The 25,158-nt window shown below is 41.3% G+C and overlaps 3 protein-coding genes across 6 annotated transcripts; 2 read left to right on the forward strand and 1 right to left on the reverse strand.

Moving 5' to 3' along the window:
• Positions 1-669: 669 nt before the first annotated feature.
• On the forward strand, positions 670-13,052 carry LOC27209373 (ichor). Of its 2 annotated transcripts, XM_039294996.2 has the most exons (3): positions 670-1,554; positions 1,764-1,904; positions 9,738-13,052. In XM_039294996.2, exon 3 carries the CDS (start codon positions 9,823-9,825, stop codon positions 11,599-11,601), a length of 1,779 nt encoding a protein of 592 aa, XP_039150930.1. In that variant the 5' UTR covers positions 670-1,554; positions 1,764-1,904; positions 9,738-9,822; the 3' UTR covers positions 11,602-13,052. The 2 variants fall into 2 exon arrangements, with proteins under 2 accessions (XP_039150930.1, XP_039150931.1); XM_039294997.2 differs by lacking the exon at positions 1,764-1,904 and having other exon boundaries at positions 671-1,554.
• A 5,728-nt stretch (positions 13,053-18,780) lies between these two features.
• LOC6728860 (beta-catenin-like protein 1) lies at positions 18,781-20,828 on the forward strand. The gene is made up of 4 exons (XM_002104158.4): positions 18,781-18,897; positions 18,955-20,388; positions 20,453-20,648; positions 20,709-20,828. The coding sequence occupies exons 1-4, from the start codon at positions 18,868-18,870 to the stop codon at positions 20,792-20,794; spliced, it is 1,746 nt and encodes a 581-aa protein (XP_002104194.2). The 5' UTR covers positions 18,781-18,867; the 3' UTR covers positions 20,795-20,828.
• LOC6728861 (succinate--CoA ligase [ADP-forming] subunit beta, mitochondrial) lies at positions 20,824-25,127 on the reverse strand. Of its 3 annotated transcripts, XM_016175000.3 has the most exons (10): positions 25,020-25,127; positions 24,883-24,957; positions 23,990-24,093; positions 23,208-23,360; positions 22,983-23,145; positions 22,651-22,918; positions 22,524-22,526; positions 22,008-22,432; positions 21,770-21,939; positions 20,824-21,165 (listed from the first exon to the last, which is right to left on the reverse strand). In XM_016175000.3, exons 2-10 carry the CDS (start codon positions 24,949-24,951, stop codon positions 21,009-21,011), a joined length of 1,512 nt encoding a protein of 503 aa, XP_016035542.1. In that variant the 5' UTR covers positions 24,952-24,957; positions 25,020-25,127; the 3' UTR covers positions 20,824-21,008. The 3 variants fall into 3 exon arrangements, with proteins under 3 accessions (XP_016035542.1, XP_016035544.1, XP_016035545.1); XM_016175002.3 differs by lacking the exon at positions 22,524-22,526; XM_016175003.3 differs by having other exon boundaries at positions 24,883-25,021.
• Between the last annotated feature and the right edge of the window lie 31 nt (positions 25,128-25,158).

The following is a 25,158-nucleotide window of genomic DNA, read 5'->3' on the forward strand; positions in this document are numbered from 1 at the left end:
GAACAACAATGGCAAGTGCCAAGAAGGAAATGCAGCCGCTGCTGAATACCATATAAATAATATATGAAATAAGTATTTACTTTTAAGTGCTAGAAAAAATGATAAAAATATACTAATTGGTAAAGAAATATTTTACATTCTGCAGACGTATTTTTAATAATTAAAAAATGAAAATAGCATTGGTAATACAAATTTAACATAAAGCAAGCTATACGTTGGCAACATGTTGCTGGCCCCGGCAAACTGTAAATTGCTGGCAACATGTTTATAAGGCGGAATAACAGGAAAAAATGTTTAAATTTTTACTAAGTAGGTCAAGTTGCATGGCAGCTTCAAACAGGTATGAGCTTGAAGCAGCACATGAAATTTAAGGAAAAATAAATGTTAAGATAAGCTTGAGATTGCAATAGAATAAATTTATTAAAAATGTTCTACTTAAAAATTAATTATTTGGAAAAGGTAAATTAAGCGATGTGACCGAAATAAAACAAATTTTAAACACTAAAACCTAATATTTCATGCACAGGGCTAAATATATTTACAACTGCAAAGCATTACAAGTAACATGTCAATTGATTTTATATCGAAAACCCAAAAAATCTGCCGCTTTTGCCGACATTTAAGCAACATAAACAAACTTAGCCCTGACTTTGAACTCACGTTGGAGCCGAGGTCTGCGCTTCGAACATGTTGCGATGCTCTCCGGCGCTCCGCTCCGACTCGGACCCGAACGTGATTTGTATCTTTGTATCTGCGCGAGCGTCGACGTCGCCGTCGCCGTCGCCGTTGGCTCGGAAATTTCTTTTCGTGTTGCGCCTGCGCACAGTTGGCTTTCTACCTTTGACGTCTGCGGATTTGTGCGCACCCAGTGTCTGCGTTCTTTCGCGGTTCGGTTCGATTTGATTGTGGACGTGGACTTCTTCCACCTCTTCGCAGACATCTACACAGATAGAGATACAGATACAGCTACAGCTACAGTGGCGAACATGTGAAGTGGCAATAATCGAAAGAGCAAGCAACAGAAATTAGAACAAACGCACAGCGAAAATACAAGAGAAATAAGAATCGCAAAAGAAGTGAACAAAAACGCAAAATTTTAATTGAGCTAAAATGCGGCTAATAAATTGTGAAAATGGTTGACAACGAGTTAAAGAAATTGTCAAATACATTACAAATCCAACTACCAAAATCCCCAACAAAGTGCTAAAAGTGAACAAAAACAGTGCAATAAAAAAGGAAATACGCTAAAGAAAAAGTTAAAAACCAAAACAAAACATACGAAATACACATGCAAAATACTTCTAAAAACGCTGTTGTAAATATTTTAACCCGGAAATCGTTGATTTGTTTCATTGTACATACTGCAAAAAGTCAGATAAAAACCAAGAATATTGGAAAGCAATCCAAATTAAACCACTATCCACTACGGAACTATCATCCCAGATTGCAGTGCTGCAATTCATATCTATATCCCACACATAATAAACAATCTACTCGTACTACTACCCGTTCATTATTTTTTGCATAGTTTTATGTCTTCCTCCCATTGTTTTTGTGAGTATACAAAAATATTATTTTTATTTTTTACTCTCCTCACTTAAAGTTTCGGTGTTGGTCTTTTATTATTTATCCTCTTTTGGTGTTTTAAATTTTGCCCACCTCCTCTATCTTAAATGCTTTGAATTCAATCTGCCAAAAAATCATCAAAAACTAATATATATAAATGATAACCTAATGAGGATTTTTAAATTACAACCCCCAAGGATTATTATATAATTGAACACGGATTACCGCAAAGCAAAACTTAAACAGAAAGCTCCAGAAAACATCTGACACAGAACGTTGATCAATTTTTGGGTATATTTTTCAAAATGCCTATTAGCTGAAGCTGCAATTTCGTAACAGTAAGTAATCAATGAATGTTCTACCCCAATATACCAAAGCCAGTGCAAAACCAAACAAACCGAAATTCCTCAAGTCAACGGCCCCGCAAATAAGAAGAATATTCTCAATTCTGGCTTATAAACAAATCAGGCAAAAGTCATTGACCGAAATCGTTTCCGATATGTTCGTATATTACTCACCTGTTATGAAATACAAATAGACGGCCTTTAGACAGGCAGGTGGATCGCGAGGGGGGTTGGGGGATGGTGATTGGGCTAAGGAACGTGGGTTACCATCCGTAGGGCTCCACTTATGACAATTGTGAAATTCACATCCCACTAATGGGCAGTGACAAGGCATCCCGAGATGGATACAATGCTAATTAGAAGTGGGAACGGATTTTGGCGCTGAGTTCTTTTTTTTTTTTTTGAGGTGAAGAAACTATTGCAGAAAAATGTTCTCATTAGTCTAACTAGCTAGCTAATATACTAAATTCTTGGCTACGAACAGCCTCAGTAATTAAATTCAATGTTGTTGTAAATGTGTTAAATCCAAGTTTTTATAGGTCTGGATTGTTCCATGCCATTTATGTGAATAAACACATTGTGATCTCATTATAAAGATATGTTTAAGATCTGTTAATTCTTTTTGTAAACAATAGGATTTTATGTTAATGAAAACTTTAGGAAACTAAGAGAACTTCTACATATTAATTTTCTATTATAAAAAAAACTACAAGAAATTATATTATTATATTCCCGGTGGGGAATCTTGGAAGGTGTTCCTCAAACAAACATCTTTAGTTGATCGGATTTTACACTTTTATCGTTTAATCGATAAAATTCGGCTCTTCCCACGTGACGTATGCGCAATGTGCAGCCAAAAATTCACAAGCTGGAAAATATAATGATTCCAAAACAATTAAGCGTCTTTAGGCGACCTCAAAACGAACTTCAACTTGCCCACTGCAGTCGGAAGTAAGAAGTAGTGCTCCTCCTCTTCTCTCTTCGTTTTACAGCTAGCACTTAAGCGTTTTTTATATTTTTCGGTAAAAGGGAAGGGGAAGTTTTGGCGGGGGTTGCGAAGGGGGCAGGGCGGCTACTGTTGCCAAGCCGTTGGACGGGCTAAAAATAAACCATAAAACCGTTTGTTTGTCTGACAAAAATGGTCTAAAATACAACAACAATCGGCTGGTAAGAACGGAATGGCAATGCCAGCCAAAAAAAAAAAAATTAAAAAACTCCAACAACAATGGCAACAACAACAGTAGCGGCTGTTTGTACCGTTAGATGACGCAAAATTACGCTTACTCATTCGGCAAGCGGCAGTTCCCCCAAAAACAAAGCAAAGCGGACGAGATAGAGATGCACTGGGAAAAATATTAGGGTACAAGTTAGGAAGGCCAAATAGTCTTGGGTGTTTAAAATAGGTGATTAGCCAAAACAAAACAATTATTTTAATATAATAAATAATTAAGAAAAATATTATAGTTCAGCATTTAAATCTTTGTCTTGCCAATTTACTCCAATTTATTTCACATCTTTAAAAATAACTGAGTTGTATCCGATTTCCGGTTTATATCTTATACTTTTTAGTTCTTATCCGAATTTTTCTCAGTGTAAGCCAGAGTTAGCTGGTATATGGAATAGGCCCGGCATCAACATGAAGATCAACACCAACTCTTTCAGCTGTCTGGCGGCGTCAATAAGCGTAACAAATTCGCTGAGCATTGAGTTGCATTTTGGGTTAAAGATTTTCGTTGCTGCCTCCATATCTTTCTCTCTGAAATTTTCTGCTTTTTTCTTCATTCGGTTTTTAATTGAATTTCAAAATTGAGCTCACAATCGGCTGCGATTCGATCTTTAATTAAGAGGTGTGCTGGGTGAGTTAAGGGGGCCTTTTCCCGTGAAGACAGCAAATGAGAAGGCGAGCATAACATATCAATTACAAGAATTGTAACGAAATTAAGTTCTTGAGCTTGGCTTAGCCATAAGCTTTCGAATAATTAAGGTATCGCATTAATTTGATGCACTAATTTTGAGAAATTAGTATTTTTTAAAGGTGAAACTAAAGTATTTGTGCCTTGCTTAATTGTTGCTTCGGGCTATTACAAATTTTATATAATATTGTATGAAAAAATAAAATATTATATATACAAAATGTTACCTGAGTTATCAATATAAAAGATTTTTAATACATTTATCAATATTTTATGAACCCTGTAAAAAAACGGGGACTTTTGTCTGTTAATTTTTCTCAGCTCAAACCGACCAATCAACTTCAGTCATTATGTGATCATTACTAAAGTTCTAAAGATGATCAAATAATTTGGCAAATATGTTTGTATGTATGCAAATGAGTTCAGAAATATTTTTAAACCGACAACTGCCAAGGAGTCTCCTCATCGCAAAACTTTTATGTTTAATTTGCACATTTAGCTGCAGATCGAAAAGGAATACAACTACAAATGGAATAAACTACGCAAATATTATTCACAAAGCCAGCGGAGAGAAAAAAGTTCGCTGACCTGGGCAATGCTTTTTGGGACTTGCCAGACATGCTGTCATTGTGGTTGTTGTTATGGTTGTGCTGGCTTCAGCTGCTCTCGGATGACCACAACAAACCCACGAACGAGAAATAATAATAATAATAATAATAGAGTCTCGACACGCACACACACACGCACACACAGACACACACTGGCGGACCGCATTTAAATAACAACAAAAAAGCGGCGACTAAAAATAGTTAAGCATCATAAAAACTACACAAAAATTTGCATAGTTGTTGCTGGGCCTCCAGGGAGTGGATTTGGATCCGCTGCGTGGAGGGTCCACTACCCATGAAGAGTGCCAGAGTTCCAGTACATCTCTTTCTCGCATACAGCCTCGGTCATAAAAGTATCGCCAAGTCGGACCGAGCCAAGCCAAGCCTTCCTGCTGGCCTTTCAGGCCGGCCTTATCGCCATCGCCAACTTGTCATCTGGCTTGTTGGACACATGTTGGCCACAAAAAGGGAGTGGAGCCCGTGGAAGCTAACGGCAGTTGTAGTTCCCGACCAGACCTGGATGCCCGGGAAGTTATGTCGAGGCGAGTCAAGTGCCGACCAGAGCAAATTGGTGTGCCAGAAGTTCATTCATGGCTTAAACAAACCGCCGACGATAAAACCACAAGAGTTTAATGAAAGATTAAACAGATGTGTGGAGCGAAAGATACACGAATATCTAGAGTAGGGGCAAAGCAGGGAGACTAACCTGTTTATATCTGCAAAGAATTTTGAGCATTTCAGAAATTTAAAAAACATTTGGTTATCTCAAACAGGTTTTTTTGAAATTATTTAGAGCAAACCACAACATCTATCTCTCATCTCATCGAGAGTAGTTAATTTAAACCCAATTTACACTTCGCACAGCATAATTCTTGTGCAGATAGACAGCTATCAGGCAACTACGCCCACCCATTTGCTAAAGACTTCAAGTCTCTTGGCCGTATTCCCCTCGTACACTGAGAGAAAATGTTTAAATTGTCTTAGAAAAATGAACCTGAAATATAAGAAACTGTGTACTTAAGTTCGACTTCAAATTTCTTTCACTGTCCACTTGAGAAAACAAGATTTTGATAGCGTCTGTGGCGAAGTGCTGCGCCTATTTGCTGACCAGTCTGCATGGATGGGCTTGGCATTGGCTCCCCGTCTGTCTGTGGGTTAGTTAGTCATTCCGGCGGGGTCCACGAGGGGCATGCCACAATTCACACAGCTAGGCCATTCCCCACCATGGCACACGTGCCACATGTGCGGTCAAGTGCGCAGCTGCCAAGGAGATGAGGAACTGGAACCAAGAGCACAGAATCGAGAATTGGGAACCAAGCACGTTTCCCACCGCCACTGCCTTGGCCAGTCGGTTTTCCAGTTTTGTGCTTTCAGAGTCCGGTTCTTAATAGCTTAAACACCCTTTAAGTATAAAAGTATATTCAAAATTCCATTTTGTTTATCAATAAGTGCGAAACAAACCAATTGTGTGCAGGAAATCAGGTCAGTTAGCTTAAGAATTTTAGGAAAAACCACCAGCTTACTCCCAATTTTGTTGATAACCCAGACAGGCACCAACCAATAGAATTTAAATCGGCTTATTATGACTTAAGTAGGAGCATCCAAGAGTATTCAGGCGGCCGACTAGCCAACTGGAGTCTTATGCTTCTCGGCTCGTTCGCTTTTCACTGCCAACAAATTGTTGCATCCACATCCGAGTGGGCCAAGATAGATGAAGGGGCAGGGGCATGAGGCACGGTGGCAAGCTCACAGCATCGCAAACCTTCAATGACTGATGGCGACCTCAATGCAAGCCACACGTTTCCGAGGCTTTTTTTCGGCTTCTCGGTCTTGGTCAAAGTTTTTTTTCTCCTTCACAGTGGAAGCTGGTACGTGCGGTTTTTTTTTGTGTTTTGTTTTTTATTTTGATTTTCTTGCGGTTGTAAATTTTGCAATCAAATAATTTTTCATTCGCTTTTTCCAGCGATCCGCCTTGTGGCAGCCAATGCCGACCTGATTTTTCTTTTCATTTTCGGGTCCGTGAGGAGGTGGAGGGTGGAAAGTGTTTGCAGCTTGACTTTGGCCAAAACGTTTTGACCTTTGCCGCCGCATCGTGTTCGAACATTTAAACGGAAGTTGATTGCCGCCAAAGGTTAAGACCAATTTCCGTTCGAGTTTTCTAGGAAACGTTAAGAACTCAATTTCCATCTGATCAGCAGCTGTTGTTCGGTTCGTGTTGTTGATGCAGTTTAGAGTTCATTTCGCTGGTCAATTGCTTGGGTCAGACATTTAGTTGCCAGTTAGATGGTTAAGTAAGTTATTTTTTTGTCTTCGACCTGAGATAGTTGGTCGATCAATTGTCCAAGGAATTTGTGAAGGGATTTTGTTGGCTTATCTGTAGGTATTTTACACCATACTGGATTAGCAGAACGTTTATCAGATGGCGGATAGTTTCCCATAGTCTCTGAATATGACAAAATGTTACTTCAATGTTAACCGTTTCTTTTTATGGTAGTTCGATTGAGTTTGGTACCATACTAATATCAAGTTCGTGTCTTAAGTCATTTGTTTCAGTAAATTTTTTGCTCTGTATATACTCACAAGAAAACTAAATTTTATTATGCATTTTAACTAAACTATTAAGAAACAATTTAATAGATAGCTGTCAGTTATATAATTAAGCCATTGCCCGAAATCTAACCCCAGCGTCATCAACACATTAAACCGTATATGAAAACAGCTGAGCGGTCATAAAATCACTCGGCTGTCAAAAATTCGCACTAATTCGTTCGGAATAACCGTTAAAGGTTTTCGGCCCGGTTGACTGACATATAGCAGTAATTATAATGCCCCCACAGTCGATCTTTGTCGGCTGACATTGTCCATTGTGGAGGCTTCTGACCATTTACAAGCTTAAATTACAATAGAGGCCCATTGTGCGGCGCGCCCCCGCGATTTGTGTGATGGTGTTGGAGTCTTCCGAAGTGGGTGTGTGTGTGTGAGTGGGACGGTGGGCATTCAAATGCAAACGGACCAGCACAACACCGTTACAATGTGGCTCATTAAAAGCAAAATGCTCATGTAGCAGCCACAATAAAACGCCGGCCAAACAAAAATGTGTAAAATCTGACGCGCAGTCAAACAATAACAATAGGCGACTCTGATTCAGATTCAGAATGGGAATGGGAATGAGTGGCGTTTTTGTTTGCCATAAAATATTTCACGCCAATTATAATAGCTGGACTCAGTCAGGTTTTTAGCGCCCCAAAAAAACACTAAAACTATTGGGATTATTTTTAATATATTAATTGATATTTAAAAAGAAATTTATAAATTTGGAAAATTTTATATATATATTCAGAGAAATGTTCATTAATAATTTATAACTACTGTTTTCAAAAATAATAAGCATTTTCTTTTATTCTGAGTGTACTCATTTGCAATTTAAAATTCATAAAATCAAAGACGAGCTTAAGGAAACAACAACAAGAATCCCCGAAACTGTGCCAACAAAAAGTTTGTAATGAGAATGAGCGTGAGCATCCAAAAACTCCACAATTATTACAATGGCAGAGCGAGAGAGGGAGTTCCAAGAGAAGTAGAAAGAGAGGCTTAGTGGAGAGTGGGGGAAACAGCGAAGCCGGGCTTCGGCAAAAGCGTTCGGGCTTTGCCGATCGCGGAAGTATGTCAGCAGGTCTCTTCTTCTCGTCTCTCGGCTAACGGTAGTTTTTCTGCCGCTCCTCTGCCGCCACGCTTAGCTGCGCCTGCTTAGCTGGCTTGACTGAGTCGCTGTTGTTGTTGCCGCTTCATCTTCTTCTTCTTTCCGCATGCTAGCTGAACTGGCAACATGTTGCTGTAGATCCGGCAATATGGGGCTATAAATGTTGCCAGCGCCAACCTGTTGAAAGCGAAATTTTCTCTTTGCAGCTGGACAGTGTCTAGCTTTGATTTCTGCCTCTTCTTCGCATTCGTCTGTTTGGTCTTCTTCTCTCTGGCCAAGCCTCGAAATCAAGTTAACTGTTTATGCACAAAAGGTAGTGGAGTGATAGAGAGGGAGAGAAAAAGAAAGAGGGGGGTGTTGCTGCTTTACCGTTTCTTTCATTTCATTTCGTTTTGTGTTCCAACTAGTTAACCAAATGAACTTATACACTTTAAAAAAAAAGCTAAAAGTCTTGTATCATTATATCATTTAAAATAGTATTTAGCTTATATCCATGTTAGCTGAAATATTAATTACTAAATCAAACATTTTTTTATTTTACCACTCTGTTAATGTAACTAGTATTAAATATTGCTTTCTCATATTTTGTTCAGTGTATATAATTGTTGGTGGCTAGTGTGGGCCGACTTTGCTTCTTCTTCTCTAAGTTTTTTGGGTCTACACCTGTGTGTTTTTGTGGTGCTTTCGTTGTCGGTCTTTTATATGATGTCGCTCCGTTGAAGAACTTCCACTTGGGTTCCAATCAAGCGTGCACCATCGACATACAAATATCGACTACGATCGCGCATTCGTAGCCAAATGCGGTCTCTTTCCCACTTGGTATTGCCATCTCGCTCGCTCGCCACCAATTTATATGCTAATTTAACTGATTATTAATGTTTTGACCCAAATACCGGTTGGAAATTATTATTGGCCGATTCTGGTATCGATTTTCGTTTCTTCTTCGTTTCCTATGCATCCATCCCATGTGACTGCTTCTTTTCGTTTACGGACATTAAGGCTTATCGAATGTCTTAACTTAATCTCTATTTGGCTGGAAGAAGCGGGAGTGGGAAAGCCCCGTGGAAAGATATATTTTTGGTCAACGGGCGGGTCCGACTTTTGTTTAATATTTTCATATTAAAGAATCATTAGTGAGGGCTATCAGTGGGTCGGAATCGATGGGTCAGGTTGTCAGCAAGTGCAGGGCGGTAAGGTGGGTCGCCAAGAACCTGATATTAATTATATAGAGGTGGGGTCAGCACAGTGGAAAGCTAGTATGAGCTTAATTATTATCCAAGATTATTCTTTGTCTTAAAGAAATCTGGTAGATGTTTTATCTAAGAATGGATCAGTGGGCCAAGCTTAATTTTGATGAATGAAGTTCCACTTGATGTGGTAGTCAGAGGAATTTGGGATACAAGTTTAATTAATATGGGTTCATTTAAAGTTAATGCTTCATTTTTATAATTATTTTCGTATTTTTGGAAGAGATTAACATTGTTATGTTTTGTAGGCCGAATTTGGCAACTATTTCTAACTATTTTCTAACTAACTAATAAGAGAAGACTGCTTCTTAGCCCTCACATAATTTAAAGATTTTATTTGTTATCTAACCTCTTTCCAGTAAAAACTTGGACCTTGAATAGCGTAGGATCTGATAACACTCGGATCGCCGGAAGATTCGCCTCGATCGCCCGGGTCCACTGACAATGAAGTTTTGCAGCATGAACGGCCCAAGTGAATCGGAAGTTGAGAGCCTGCTGATGAGTCCGTGCTGGGGACCGCCCCAGACCTCCGCCCAGGATCAGTATCTGCTCGATGGACACAAGCTGTTGCTGGAGCACGACCTGGACTCCCTGCCCAGCGATGCGGATCAGAAGAACTCGCTGGACGTGCTGGACAATCTGCTCCTGAACGGATCGTCGCTGAATGCGCTGTCGGATCTAAAGCCACTGCCGCCCTTCACAGGCTACACGGGCCACCTGTCCATCAATGGGATCTCCGGCCACCATTACCATGCCATTGCCCAGAGGCTGCCGGATGAGAGCAACAACAACTACATGCAGAGTGCCTATCACCCGCAGAACCAATCGAATCCCACATCCACCACGCAATCGAGCGGAGGCAGCAATAGCAACTCCAACAACTCCAATGAGCACAACATAGTATCCTCCTCCACCTGCTTACCAGAAAGTGTACTCAGCGGGAGCGGCGGAGGAGGAGGTGGCAACGATGCCTGCCTGGCGGACGTGAAGCTCTTCGCCGATAGTCAACTAGATTCTAAGCTTTACTCCGTGGCCGATAGCTGTGTGATGAACGGATCCGGTTCGGGATCGGCAGCTAATGGCAATGGAGCCGGTCCCAGCATAGCCACATTAACGCCCATCGACCAGGTGGCCGATTCCCTGCACAATTCCGGCGTCCGCATCTACAAAGATCTGACGGAGTATGTGGACATGAACTCCATTGATGATATAGCCGCCATCATAGGTTCCGCAATTGCGGACACCACGGTGCCGAATCAACTGGACAAGGATGACAATAACGATACGCGGGACAGCTGGATGGATCTGGATGCCTGGATCGACGGCAATTGCATACAGCAGGAGTCGGCCAAGGTACTGGTCTCGCAGCAGGATTCGCTGGGTGACTTTATACTGCCACACAGTCCACTGCCCATGCATGCCAGTAGTTCCACGCTCCAGAGTTTACTGAGCCATGGCTACATGCCCCTGCTACAGAATCGCCTCCAGAATGGCCCGCCCAACGGCAATTCCTCGGGCGGCGGAGGAGGAGCGAATCAAGGAGCGGGGATCAAGGGAGATCCCCAGGCGCCCACATCTACCTCGTACTGCAATGAACTGGCGGCGGCCACCAGCAGCAGTTGTAGTCCACCCGGTTCGGTGGTCAGCACCACGGACAATCCAAATGGTCTGATGATCAATCCGCGCTACTTGAGTAATCCGACCAACAATCAGGCGACGGGGAATCTCCACCAGCAGGGTGGCTATTCCATGCAAGCATCGGGCCTCTCCCTCAAGGATAATGGCCTGTGCTCGCCGGATCTCCTGGGTAACTATCCGCATACGACAACGGCCAGCACGACGGGTTCGGAGATGCGAACTGGAGCGCCCAAGGCCAAGAGATCGCGATCCCAAAAGAAGTCCAACCAGCAACAGCAGCAGCAGCAACAGCAACAACAGCAGCAGGGCGAGGGCGGTGGACCACCCACCACGCCCCAAATGAGCGCCATTTCGCCCAGCGGCTTCAGTGCCAGCGATCTGAGTGGCCTGCTCGGCAAGGAGAAGCCCGTGCATCGGTGCAGCATCTGCAATCGCGGATTCCTCAACAAGTCCAACATCAAGGTGCACTTGCGCACCCACACGGGCGAGAAGCCCTTCCGGTGCGACGTCTGCGCCAAGGCCTTTCGCCAGAAGGCGCACCTGCTCAAACATCAACAGATACACAAGAGAATTGGGCGTGACTGACGCTCCTCCGCGAGCTTTATGTTATGTTAGCCGAACAACCAGTAGCATCTCCCAGGGAGAAATTCCATTCCCAGCACAGAAAAAATAAGATCATATACTGATTTGGCCGAAATCGGAACGGTTATAATCAGCTTTCAGAAATCACTTTGTGGACTTTTTGAAAGCTGCATTATGCTTACCAAAAACGCCAAAATTCAATAAGCAAAAATGCCAGAAATCTTTGTAGATCTAAAAACAATAAGGTCGGGTTTCAAAAGTGGGTAGTACCACCGAAGTCTCTAGGATTTAAAAACTCTTGAAAATGTGCCTAAGTGTATGCAATACTATATATACATACTTTGCAGCGTTTCAAGTGATTTCAAATCACTAAAAGCCTTAAATATTGTTTTCGAGTAATATGAAAATTCTCGTAAATTAGTAAATTATGTTTTTTTGCAATTTGGTTTCTCCAAGGATCTAAATAGTCTGTCGAATGGTTTCTCCCTGCGTTCTCTGTGTGTGTGTGTGTGTCAGTGCTGGGCCAGGATAATGTCCGAGTATCGTTCAGAACTCGGAGATTTTCCAGTCTATATATTAATATATATATATAGAGAAACACTTAAAAGGTCACGCAGTGACATACACACACTTTTTGATATTCGTTGTTGTTGGTTGCTTTTGATCTCTTCGCTTATTCGTAGTTAGTGAAAATTAAAAAATTAGAAAGAAAAAAAGAAACTACAAAGTAAAAACTCCAAGAAGGATAAAGGACACTTTGTTTACAACATTTTATAGCTAGTATATTTGATATTTTCGTTCAGTACAGACATTGCCCAGTTGAAATTTGAATAGCATTCTTAGTGCAGTTTAGCTTGACATCAACCTACTACCTCTTATCAAGAAAAGGGTACATTTTTCAGATGATTAGGAGTTTTAGTTTCAGAAAAGTTTAGTTTCGAAAATCCAAAGAGACCACAAGCAATGTAAGAACAACGAAGCGTCCAATTGTCATTCTGCAACTGTTGTTCTGTTTTGATGCAGGGACGCGAACTTCGAGCAACCAAGGTCCTGGCACAGGTAAATCATTTAATATTTAATAACAATCTAGACAATAATACCAATTAAGGACGGGGGATCGAGAGGAAGTTGTATAAAGTTCTGAATGTTGTCTGTACCTCATCATGTTGAAAACTGAAAAAGTGTCGCATACAAATTACATTTTAAATTAACACTAATCAAGCAGAAGCAATAACAATTTTAAATTAATTAATCGTAAAATGTACAAACCAATGGAAAGATGTTATTTATAAAAATGTATAGGCATAAGAATTTGTAGCGGGCTTGGCAAAATATTATTCATAATAATTAATTTGCAAAATATGAAAACGTTAAAAATCAAAATCGAAATCGATGGAAATGATGAAAATCGTTAGCAATGTACTCAAGTAATAAACTCGATTTAATTTAGCCAATATCGTAATGCGTTGTTAATTTGTTTTTTAAAAAGTTTGTTGCTAAAGTTTTAACGTTAATCTTAAACTTAAATTATATTCGATATACCCGAAATTATTTATACTTAATCCTTGGACACACTCAGCACCCGAAAAGAAACCCAACAATTAAAAAGCAACCCTAAATTAGTTTAATTTTTATTTATATGTATGTATCATTTCTATAAAGAAATGACAATATTAATTGTGTTATTTTAGTTATCGTGCAATTTTATTTATTTTTACAAAAGCAAACTTGAATTTTGTTCAACACATTTCGATTTGTAAATATTTATTTCGTAACTTTAATGCCTAATATTTAATTAATTATATTTAAATAAATTCAAATGTCATTCAAAATGTGCAAAACAAACTAAGCCTACGAATCGCCAGAGTGTTTTCATTTACTCTTTTTTTTTTTTGAGCTTCCGTGGTCCACATGTCGTATGCGTAATGTATGGAAATTTCAGCATTAGATGGAATCTCAAAGGTAAGCGAGTGACATTTGGGTGTTGCCCCATTGCTTATGCCCCACACGCCCCACGGACCCGCTTTTAAGGTCCCATTAGCAACCTGACGGCGTAGCATTGAGGCACGTTCGGCCACAAATATAAAGAAAGAAACATAAAATGGAGTAGTAGCCACAAAAATATGCGAGCAGCCCAGTCAAGTTGCGACCAAGAAACCAAACCAAACCAAACTAAACCGAACCAGCCAGTCGGCCAGAATCATTATATTGACCACAAAGAAAGCCAGCCAAAGAAGAAAGAGCCAAAGAAAGACCGAAGAAGTAGCGAAGAAATGAAGCCCACACGGTTGTAGGGGATATACAATATACGTATGTATGTAAGTCGGTATGGATATATAGCTTACAGATACGAGTACGACTACAGAAAAAGCTAAAGATACAGATACAAAGACGGAGCCGGAGAATGCCATGCATACTGTGCCACTGACCCAATTTCCAGACTCGTTTCCACAGAGAACCGCAGCGGATTTGAAATGTTAAGATACTAAGATACTTTGCTCTTTCACCGCAGTCCGTCTGGAGGTAGACACCGATATATACCCATATACTCTATACATTGTGTGCCTGTGTGTACCTGTGTGTGTATGTGTATATATGCGAAGTGGGGTCTCCAGTTCGCATCCGCATTTCTATGCCGCCGACTCCGAGTCCGACTTTGACTTCAGCTCCGAGGAGAGACCTCATCTTGTGGCGCGCCTGCTTCAGCTTCTTGATGTATCTGTAACTCGTTTCTGTATCTTGCGCCTTGTATCTGTGGCACTTAAATTTATGCAACATCATGGCTGCTGCTGCTGTTGCTGTTACTCCTCTGTTGCCTTTGCTGCGGCTTCGTTTTGTTCTAATCAAACTGTGCTACGTGTTGCGACGCGCGGGCTGTCATGGGTTAAGCTTTTCTTACTTTGTTATACTGGCACTGAGAAAAAATCTACAACATTATTTATTTGGCAAGCAAAAGTAAATAGAATTTCTTTTCTTTTTAAAAATGAAAATTTCTATAGTACAAAATGTCTTTTAATTATTATAAATAAATATTTATTTAAAGTTTTTCCCTGCTCATGAGATTTTGGCAAAAGGGCACCTCATGAAGTAATTTTAAATGCATTAAAAAAGTAAAAGACAAACCTCTTTGGAATTTCTTCTCCATTTTAAATTTATCTTTATGTCAATTAAAAGTAATTTTCCACTCTCATCTCATAGTTTTCGGCCACTTAATTGCATTCAGCTAACAATGTGGCTAAGCATGACCCAGATTAAGGTGTCGGCGTAGATAACACGACTGATGGGGGAATCCTGAGATTGAAGTGCCCAAGATAGCGATGCCTAAGCAGACATTTAGGTTGACTTAAGCAGCATGGCAGTGCTTAATTGATGGAGATGGAGAGTGAAGAAGATACTTCACAGAATGTAGTAGGACTAGATAAACTAGGGAAATTTAAAAAATAAATATACTAGTGATTTTGAACAAGTTTTAGGATAATCTAATGCTACACAGCTCATCGCTCGATTACTTGCCAATAAGATGGACATGTGGCAAGTGATCATCCAGATTCCTCTCGACCTTTCCCAGAAAACGAAGATCAGCTTTTGCTACTTCAGTCTGCAAGTTGCTTTGGTTTATTTTTGGCACTCGGCACTTGTAGTAGCAAGTGCAACAGAAAACGCTTCCCCCTCGAAATCTCCTGTTCCTTCGCTGAATCACTCCGCCTCCTCCTCTTGACAGACAATCAGGCTAGCTGGTGTTCATATACTCTTCAAAAGGGTGCATAAGCTATTGCAAGGATTTTAAAAATAATATATTTTATACAAATCTTTCATTTTCTTAAACTTTTGATATACTGCTACTTAAGCATTTTATGCTAATTAATGAATTATAATCAATTTCAATTAAATATATTTCAGTTAAAATGAGTTTTTGGTATGTATTTGTTTTATATTTATATAAGGTTGAGTAAAATTGGTTAAATATTATATGTTTATTTGAAAGGGTATGGGTTTTTCGGTAAGCAAAGGTTAAACAAACAGGCTTTTGTTTTTTGAGCAAAGTAACAAATCGGGCGTCGGTCGCTTAGACGATCGTGTCGAGTCGCCGTCGCATATTCATATTGTCCAGTAGTTGCAAGTAGCTAGTTGCTGTTGTTGTTGTTGTTGTTGCTGCTGTTGTTGTTGCTGCTGCCTTGCTGTTTTGTGCTGTGGCGCAGTTAAAGACACAATGACCTTGGGTGAAAGTTGCTCTCCATTTCTATTTTGTGTGTGTATTGTTGTTTGTTTGTTATTTTCTGTGTTTTGTGGCCCATTCGATGGGGCTGTTGCTGTTGCTGTCGCCTCTGCCATGCCATTTTTTACACACATATACACATGCATATATCTATATATATTGTTATTTCTAACGATTTTGCCTTATTTGCTCTTGTCGCGCCCCGACTTCTTCCCTTTTTGTTTACGGCCATGATTTGTGTGTGCTTGGCTTTATTTGTTCGGATTGTGTTTTTTCCCCCCATTGTCGCTATTAGTTTTGATTACTTTTGCTCTTGATTGAGACTTTGATTGATGCAAGGTGGACGGGCGCGGGCGGTGGTGGGTGGGGGGCAGGAAGCAGCAGAGCTGCAAAGCAGAACGGAAATGGATCGCGTGCCGGAAGTGGAGGAGCTGAAGATCCATACTTGGACTTGTTCGGCTCGAAATTTCGCAATTTTCATAATTTATGCACTCGCTCATTTTCGGCAATTAAAAAATGTAATTCATAGCCGAAGTGCAACTTTTGATTTTGCAACAATCACTGCACTTATTCACGCCTCGCCGATCCGCTGACCAAGATTCTAGCGAGAATAAATCATGTCTGTAATAACATTATAATCAATTATTAATATTTAAGTGTTGTTCTGGTTTTATTATTGTTCTTGCAGCTCTGCAGAAAACATTAATTAGCAGCAAAAGCAAACAGTGCACAACGAAAATCTTATGAAATACGCAATTAAACTTGATTATTGTTACGATCCAAAAATGTAGAAGGCTGCCAGTTGTTAAATGATTGTAACAAGATCAAAGGCAAGACTACACCGGATGCAAATTCTAAAGCGAAATAATTATTATTTAAATGTATGTTGACATTAGGGTTTTACAATGGTTTACCAAACGAGGTGCCCAAAATCACTTTACAGAACTTATATCTAGTCACAGGGAAAGTCTTTAAGCTCGAAGAGAAATATTTCACCATTTATTCCGTTCCGTTGTCAAGTTCGTGTTGCATTTTAATGGCACACACGATGGATGGCCTAAAACTGGTTGAGAACGGTTCAAGCCAAAAAATCCAAAACAGACGCGACGCGACTGCAATTAATTTACAATGCACAACGGCAACAACTACAGAAAAAACAACTAAAACAACAACATGAGCAGACGGCGCGTGATCTATGCGATCAATGGTCAGTGGGGTTCCGAGTTGGCTATTCGAGGGGCTTGCGGGAGGGGGGCTCTACTACTTCAACCGACTGGCCAACGACAAGTGACCCCATTTTTATTGGAACCTCTAAACGTGCGGCGTTGTTGCTGCCGCTGCCGCTGCCGCTTGTTCTACTTTGAAATTTCACTTTTCAAATCCCAGCTCGTGTGTGAGTGTAGTAGATGCGGCCAAGCAGGCAGGCAAAAAAATAATTAATAAGAAAAACATAAAAAACGTGCGAGCATGCGTGAGTTCAAAGTAATTTCTTGCCAAGTTCGCTGCCTAAGTCTTTTGAATGGAGTGCAGTCAGTGCAAGGCAGCATTCGATGTGATGAACAATAATGCCAAAAAAAACAGCATCAGGCACAATAATGCCGCACGAAATATTATGGGTATATTCCCCAAGAGAGACAGCCCCATCCACATCCACATCCACACAGCAACCAATGCAGCCAGAGAGCAAGACCAAGGCAACAACATTGACGATTTAACCTCAAACTTCAAAGTGTCACTGTCATGGCCCTTTTTACTACTCCGCCGCAGTCGAGCCGCGGCAACAAAAACAGCAACCAAGCCATCCGTCGTCTTCGTGGTAGTCGCCATAACCTGTTGGCAATTCAGTTTATGACTTTTTTGCCCGGCACAGTGTGGCCAAAATCCATAAATCCGTTATATATTTTGTATTTAAATTTTTCTAAGCATTTTTACAATTATAAATATAGTGAAAATAAGGTAATTTAATTTTTAAAATATTTTCTATTATTTTTCTTAATCGAACTGTTGCTTATATGATAATTTTAAAATTCTCATCTATTTTTATTTGTAAAGCTCGTAGATTTCACTAAGGTTTTGGCCCACTGTTCGGGCTCACGTATTGCCACCAAAAGTGGGTCAGCATGAAACAAGCCAGAAAAAAGTAAAAAAGCGGCAGCAGCCACAGCAACAATACTAATACCAATACCACTACCATTGGCAACTGCACAGGCAGCAACAACAACGCCAAATCACGCTGACGAACTGAATTGAAAAAAAAGACTGGCTCGAAGAAAGCACACACACCAGCGCACACAGACACACACACACACACACTCATAGACGCAAACAACTTGTTGAATTGCCAGAGCTTAAAGCAGTTGTAAATTTATTTTTGGGGCTTGGCCTTTAGGAATTTATGTAAACCCGTCGTCAAAGTCGCAGGCGCAGGGCTAAAACAGCCAAAGGCCCCTTTTTGGGAGGCTGGGTGGGCGAAAGAAATGGTTAATGGGTTCAAGTTGCTAGTTTTAAATTTCTTATAAAAAGTATTAAGTATTTAAAGAATGTTTGCAGAAATTATAAACCATATTCCAGGATTTTAAACTTATTAAAGCACTTTTAGGATTATTAGTTGTTCGGTATAAAATGTAAAACTCTCTAGTAATTATTAGCATTATATATTTACCTAAGAAAAAATTCCTTTAATTCAAGTCAAAATTAAAGAGCACAAATATCTAAAATCAAAATATAATAAGGACTTAAAATTTGAATTAATTTTTGATCTTACATAAAATGTAAGTAATAACAATATAAGATAAAAAAACAGTGTTTTTCATGCGAAATTCCACCACAAATTTAAATCAGAATTATGAATTAATTTGAAGTTAATTATGAATCAAGCAAAATACTGATGACACCTTCTAAGGGTTAAATGGATTGAGTCCCCGCTAAGCCATGCTTATCATGGCTCTGCACCTATCCTGGTGCACAGACATTCACGTGCGGTACACGTTCGATAGTATCGCTTAAGAATCGCCCAACGTTCCAGCACTAATTGTTTTTTAAGGCCCGCAAAAATGGACATCGGCGAACTGCTGGCGTTTAAGGTAAATATATGGACGATACCAATGATATTCATGCACCTGGACCATTCCAAACTGTAGCCGGAACAGACGCCAAAGCGTCCGCACGACGACGAGGACGACGACTTCGATTTGGCGAGCTCGCACGGAAAACGGGGCGGTGTCGATGAGAAAACCAAACGCATGCGGCGCATCGCCGAAGCCAAGGAGTCCGCACACTATGTCAAGCAAAGTGGAGGAGCCACCGGTGGCAGCGGCACCTCCGCCTTCGAATTCGATCCGGAACTGACGGAGGAGGAGCGCCTGAACATCCTGAAGTACGTGGAGAACGAGGAGGCCGATGGCGATGTTCTGGATGAGCAGAGCCTGAAGAAACTGATACTGGTGTTCGAGAAGCGGAACTTGAAGAACCAGGAGATGCGCATCAAGTTCGCCGACAGTCCCGAAAAGTTCATGGACTCGGAGGTGGAGCTGCACACGGTAATCCAGGAGCTGAAGGGCGTGGCCACGGTGCCCGATCTGTATCCAATCCTCGTGGAGCTGCACGGCCTGCACAGTTTGCTGGAACTGCTGGCACATCAGAACACAGACATAGCCGTGGCCGTGGTAGATCTGCTGCAGGAAGTGACCGATGTTGATATCCTGGGCGAAAGTCAAGAGGGTGCCGAATCCTTGATCGAAGCGCTGAGAAAAGAGCAAATTTGTGCTCTGCTTGTCCAGAATCTGGAGCGACTGAACGAACAGGTTAAGGAGGAGGCCGACGGCGTGCACAATACGCTGGCCATAGTGGAGAACCTTACCGAAATCGATTCGGAATTCGTGAAGGAAGCCGCTGAACAGGGACTGCTCGCCTGGCTGCTGAAACGCCTGCGCGGCAAGTCGCCCTTCGATCCCAACAAACTGTACTGCAGCGAGATACTTTCCATACTTATACAAACGGAGAACGAAAACCGATTACTGCTGGGCTCTCTGGATGGCGTGGATGTGCTGCTCCAGCAGCTGGCTGTCTACAAGAGACACGATCCCGCCAGCAACGAGGAGCAGGAGTATATGCAGAACCTCTTCAATTGCCTTTGTTCCGCCTTGATGGCCCGCGAGAATCGCGATCGTTTCCTCAGCGGCGAGGGTCTGCAGCTGATGAACCTAATGCTGCGCGAGAAGAAGATGTCCAGAAATGGATCGCTTAAGGTTTTGGATCATGCCATGGCTGGCCAAGATGGCAGAGACAATTGCAACAAGTTTGTCGAGATTCTCGGCTTGCGCACCATTTTCCCACTCTTCATGAAAACGCCCAAGCGCAACAAGCAGCGCCTGATCTCCGCCGATGAGCACGAGGAGCATGTGGCCTCCGTGATCGCATCAATGCTGCGAAACTGCAAGGGCACACACCGCCAGCGAATGTTGGCCAAGTTCACGGAGAACGATCACGAGAAGGTGGATCGCCTGCTGGAGCTGCACCTCAAGTATCTGGCCAAGGTGGAGGCCATAGACAAGGAGATCGATCAGCAGGCTAAGGTACGAAGTGAAGCTTTATTTGTAACCATAGACTAATCATTTGAAAACCAATATCATGCCACAGGATCCCAGCATTGATGAGGACGAGGAGGCGGAGAATAACTATATAAAACGACTGACCGGCGGTCTGTTCACGCTGCAGCGCATCGACTACATCCTGCTGGAGGTCAGTGCCACTGGCGACACCGTCAAGCAGCGTGTACTGCAGATCCTTAACTTGCGCGGCGCATCCATGAAGACCATTCGCAGCATTATGAGGGGTAAACCACAAATGGAATGCCCAGTAAAAATCAAATGTTAAATATTAAATTCATTCACAGAATATGCTGGCAACCTGGGCGACGGCGACACCGACTGGCGGGAACAGGAGCAGACCCACATATTATCTCTAGTCGATCGTTTCTAAGGCTCAACACAGAATAAACAAAACATAAATATGACGAAAATCTTTAAAAATGTGGCGGGTCAGAAGTTTACATCTGAAATTTGAGATTACAATTTTGAACAATGAAATTGTTGTGGATTTTGAATTTAAGCAATGGCTTCCTTCTTATTGATGGTGTAAGTCTCAAACACATCCGGCTCGATCCTGCCTTGTTTATTACAAAATGTGTATCCCTTTACTTTTTACCTTTCTTGTCGCAAATGTCTTTCTTTTCTTCCTTTTTCTTTTCCTCTTTTTTTGTGCAATCAGATTTCTTGTCAGCTTTCTTCTCCGACTTCTGGCCACCTTTACTGTCCGCCTTTTTTTGATCTTTCTTGCAATCGCCCTTGCCCCTAAGTTGCAGTGATTAAAGTTAGTAAGAAACTATTTAAAAATAAACTAAAACGCACTGTTTTAAGCAGTCTTTGGATAACGCAAAAGGCAGGTTCGGTTTATGATTGTTTGGTGTTTTAATTTAAAGCAAACTAAATAGCATAATACACAAGATGATGCATCTGCTTTAGAAGCAGCGTCGCATTTCAATAAATAAAATTTAAATGAACTTTTGCAAAAATCACAATTAAAACGTATTTTCATTTCCATTTTCTATTATTCACGTGCAATTAATGTTGACTATTTAGGATACAATATAGAAATTGTTTAGGTGCAAAGAGAACACTCAACTTGCTCGATTATTCGAATTATCTATGACATATCCTTAGGACTTTAAACAGCTTTAAACTTAACATTTTTGCAAAATTAATTCATCAATTGTTCGACCGATCGTTACGAATACATAATGCTCTAACTACGAACCGATGGCATAGTTTCATTGAGTAGTTTACGTGTGGCTAGAGTAAATGTTAGGTTTTGGTTCTACTTTTTTGTCGACTTTCATTTTGTGTCTGCGTGTGCTTATGAGTGTTGACTTAGCCGGTAACTGATGGAGCTATCTACTTTTGGGCATCGGGAATCTCGAAGTTCACGTCCATCTTCATTTCGCGGGCCAGTTTGACGATTTGCGCCAAGTGCACGGCGAGATCGGCAGCCTTGTCCAGATCATCGCGGGCCAGAATCTTCAGTCCAGATGTGCGAATCAGTTCGCGGGCCTCCTTGACTTTGGTTCCCTGCAATGCAAACCAGTTTTGTTTAGCATATCTCTGCAACTCAGCTAAATGCATCCACGAAAACTCACCTGAAGACGCACAACCACGGGCATGTTCAGATTCAGATCCTTGGTGGCGGAGATGATACCCTCGGCAATGACATCACATCGCATAATACCACCGAAGATGTTGACCAGAATGCAAAGCACCTTCGGATCGGAAGTGATGATCTTGAAGGCGGCCTTGACCGCCTCGGCAGTGGCACCACCACCGACATCCAGGAAATTGGCCGGTTCACCACCATACAACTTGATGATATCCATGGTGGCCATGGCCAGACCGGCGCCGTTCACCATGCAGCCGATGGTGCCATCCAGGGCAATGTAGTTCAGATTGTATTTGGCAGCCTCGACTTCCTTGGGATCCTCCTGGGTCCAATCGCGCAGCGCAAACAGCTCCTTCTGACGAAACTCGGCGTTGTCATCGAATCGCAGCTTAGCATCCAATGCGAAGACTACGGATAAGCATTAAAAGTTGTTACAAATCATTAGGTTTAAACATAGTTTAATGGGTGGAAAGTGTTATTTTTGGTGAAATATACTTACAGCCTGGATAGAAAACATGAAATCCAGTTCAATGACATTCACAAATGAGTTAGTTCGTTAGGATGAGACAGACATTAGAATTAGACCACAACACACAACTTAAGAGAACATATATAACCAAACTTACAGCCGGACATGGCATCCTCGGCATAGGGGTTGATCTCAACCAGGAGGGCATCCTTCTTGACGAACAGGTCATACAGATTCAACAGCATCTGGACATGTGTGTCCTCGCCATCGCCGCCCAGACCAACCTTCTTGACGATCTTTTCGGCCTGCTCACTGGTCAAACCAGTGCCAATATCGATGGGTTCGTACAGAATGGCATCTGGACTGCTGGCAGCCACCTCCTCAATATCAACACCACCCTCCTTGGAGGCAATCAGCACGGGACCCTGGAAATTCAATCGTATTTTGTAACTTAATAGGATCGATCAAGTGAATGGGTGTAGAACTTACGTTAAAGGCACGCTCCATCATCACGGCGAAGTAGAACTCACGGCGGGGGAACTTCCTTTCGGCAACCATCACCTTCTTGCAGATGCGACCGGCTGCTCCAGTTTGCTTGGTGACCAGAAGCTGATCAATCATCTTGCCTGAAAGTTCCTCAGCGGTCTGGGGACTTTAGAGTAAGATTTGTTATTTATGTTTTACTGTAGATATCAGACATATATCACAACTTACTCGTAGACCACTCGCACACCTCCCTTCAGGCCATTCTTAAAAGTTCCCTTGCCTCGTCCTCCGGCCAAAACCTGAGCCTTCAGCACCAGGTTATCGGTCTTCAGCTTGGTGGCGATATCGTTGGCCTCCTTGCCGTTCTTGGCAACAGCGAAACTGCAAAAGTAATGAATCACTTAGTACAGGAAATAATTTCGGGGGCTCTCTGAAAAATTGTTGATAGAAACATTTCATATGAATTTCCTTATCAGTGGACCACAAAGGTTGAAAATTGAGACAAGGTTAATCGGTCATTCGGGAGACGACAAGCCCACTTTTTAGAAAATAAAACAGTCGCCTGATTTTACTTGAATAATCGCAAAAGCTAAAATTGGTTCTATTAAAATCACAATTTAAGAATTTAAACCTTTAAAATATATTTTCTTTACCGAAATTATAAATTTAGTATGTGTAATTATGATAGACGTAAAATACTGCCGCTTCCATCTTATCAAAGCCCACGTCACTGACCCTTGTCACTTTACGGCGATCAAAGTGTGTTATAGTATAAAACTTGTTATCACCCTTATCATCGGCGGCTGCGTTTCTCTGGTTTGTTTACCCCGTAGTCGGGCTATACTCAATGCATATAATTAAGTTAAGACAAAGTCCAAAACGCACATAAGCTAAAGAAACAGACGACGCAACGACAACGCGGCACTTTCATTGAACTTTGGACCGCGACTTTGACGCAAATTGTTGGTTGTTTGCTCGCGATTTTGATAATTCCGATTAGGTTTACTCACCGAGGTGTTGGGATCTTGGCCTCATTGAGGAGACTGTAGGAAACGTGTTCCTGGACATTGAGGTTCCTCAGCTGCTGGACGGCGATGGGAGCCAGGCCAAGAATCTGAAAAGGTTGAATTTTTGTCATGTTAGTATGCGAAAATTTGATGCTAATTAAAGAGATCAAGATAAATAATTAAAAATATATTTAAAAAGATAAAAATAAGAACGATTTCGGAACTGATTGTACTATCTTATAAATGAAACCTTAATTCCAGTCACGAGGTCATTGTCAAGCAAAAATTAAACATAAAAAACTGGTTCGGTGATTCATGCGAAAAAAACATAAACAAAAAGCGGCGAAAAGAGACAAAATCTGGGTTAAGAGCAAGTTCGTCTGGCTAACGGCGTTTCCCGGTGATAACCGAAACTAATTCACAGATTAAGAATTTAATTAGAGGGCCCGGCGACAACAGCAACAACAACCACAAACGATAAGCAACAGTTGTCAGCTGCTCATTGATAAAAAACAAACTAAATTAAGTGGGGGGAATAAATGGGGCTTTCAAGGTCCCCACAAACACACACACATGCGTACGAAAAGCGCACAGTTGCGTCACACTGATACAATAAAAAAGTCAGGTGTCTTCGGCGATCGTGACTCTCTTTAAATCTCACACTCTCCCCGTTTCTCTGGAGAAATATTTAGTTAACAAATGGAAAGAACTTAAATTAGCGCTACAGTTTTTTTTTTACCGATAAACGATCAGCATTTCACATGTGTGAGTAAGAGAGAGAGAGAGAGAGAAAGGGAGAGCGTAGGTGTGCACATCTCTCTTTTCGCCTTATTATGTAAAGCGACGGATTTTCGCATTTTTTACACACAAATATGACCACTAATTGGCGAACTCACCTTTTTCACGGCCGCTGGCCTAACGGCTTCGATCAGGGGGCCGCCAGTTCGTGCCAAGAATGAAGCCATTTTGTTCTGAAATTGAATGGGAACGTACGTTTAACGATTTGAAAGCGAATTTTGACGTTACTGCTTACATTTCAAGATTTTTTTGCCGTCGCCTGCTGATGGAGGTGGTAGAGCTTCGATAGCAGAGACTTTTTTATGCTTTTACAATCGAAAATGCCGAAAAACTATCGTGCACTCAATGCAAGGTGGGAAACTGTAATATATTAG

The sequence above is a fragment of the Drosophila simulans genome, chromosome 3R (genome assembly GCF_016746395.2).
Source record: "Drosophila simulans strain w501 chromosome 3R, Prin_Dsim_3.1, whole genome shotgun sequence".
NCBI classification, from domain to species: domain Eukaryota; kingdom Metazoa; phylum Arthropoda; class Insecta; order Diptera; family Drosophilidae; genus Drosophila; species Drosophila simulans.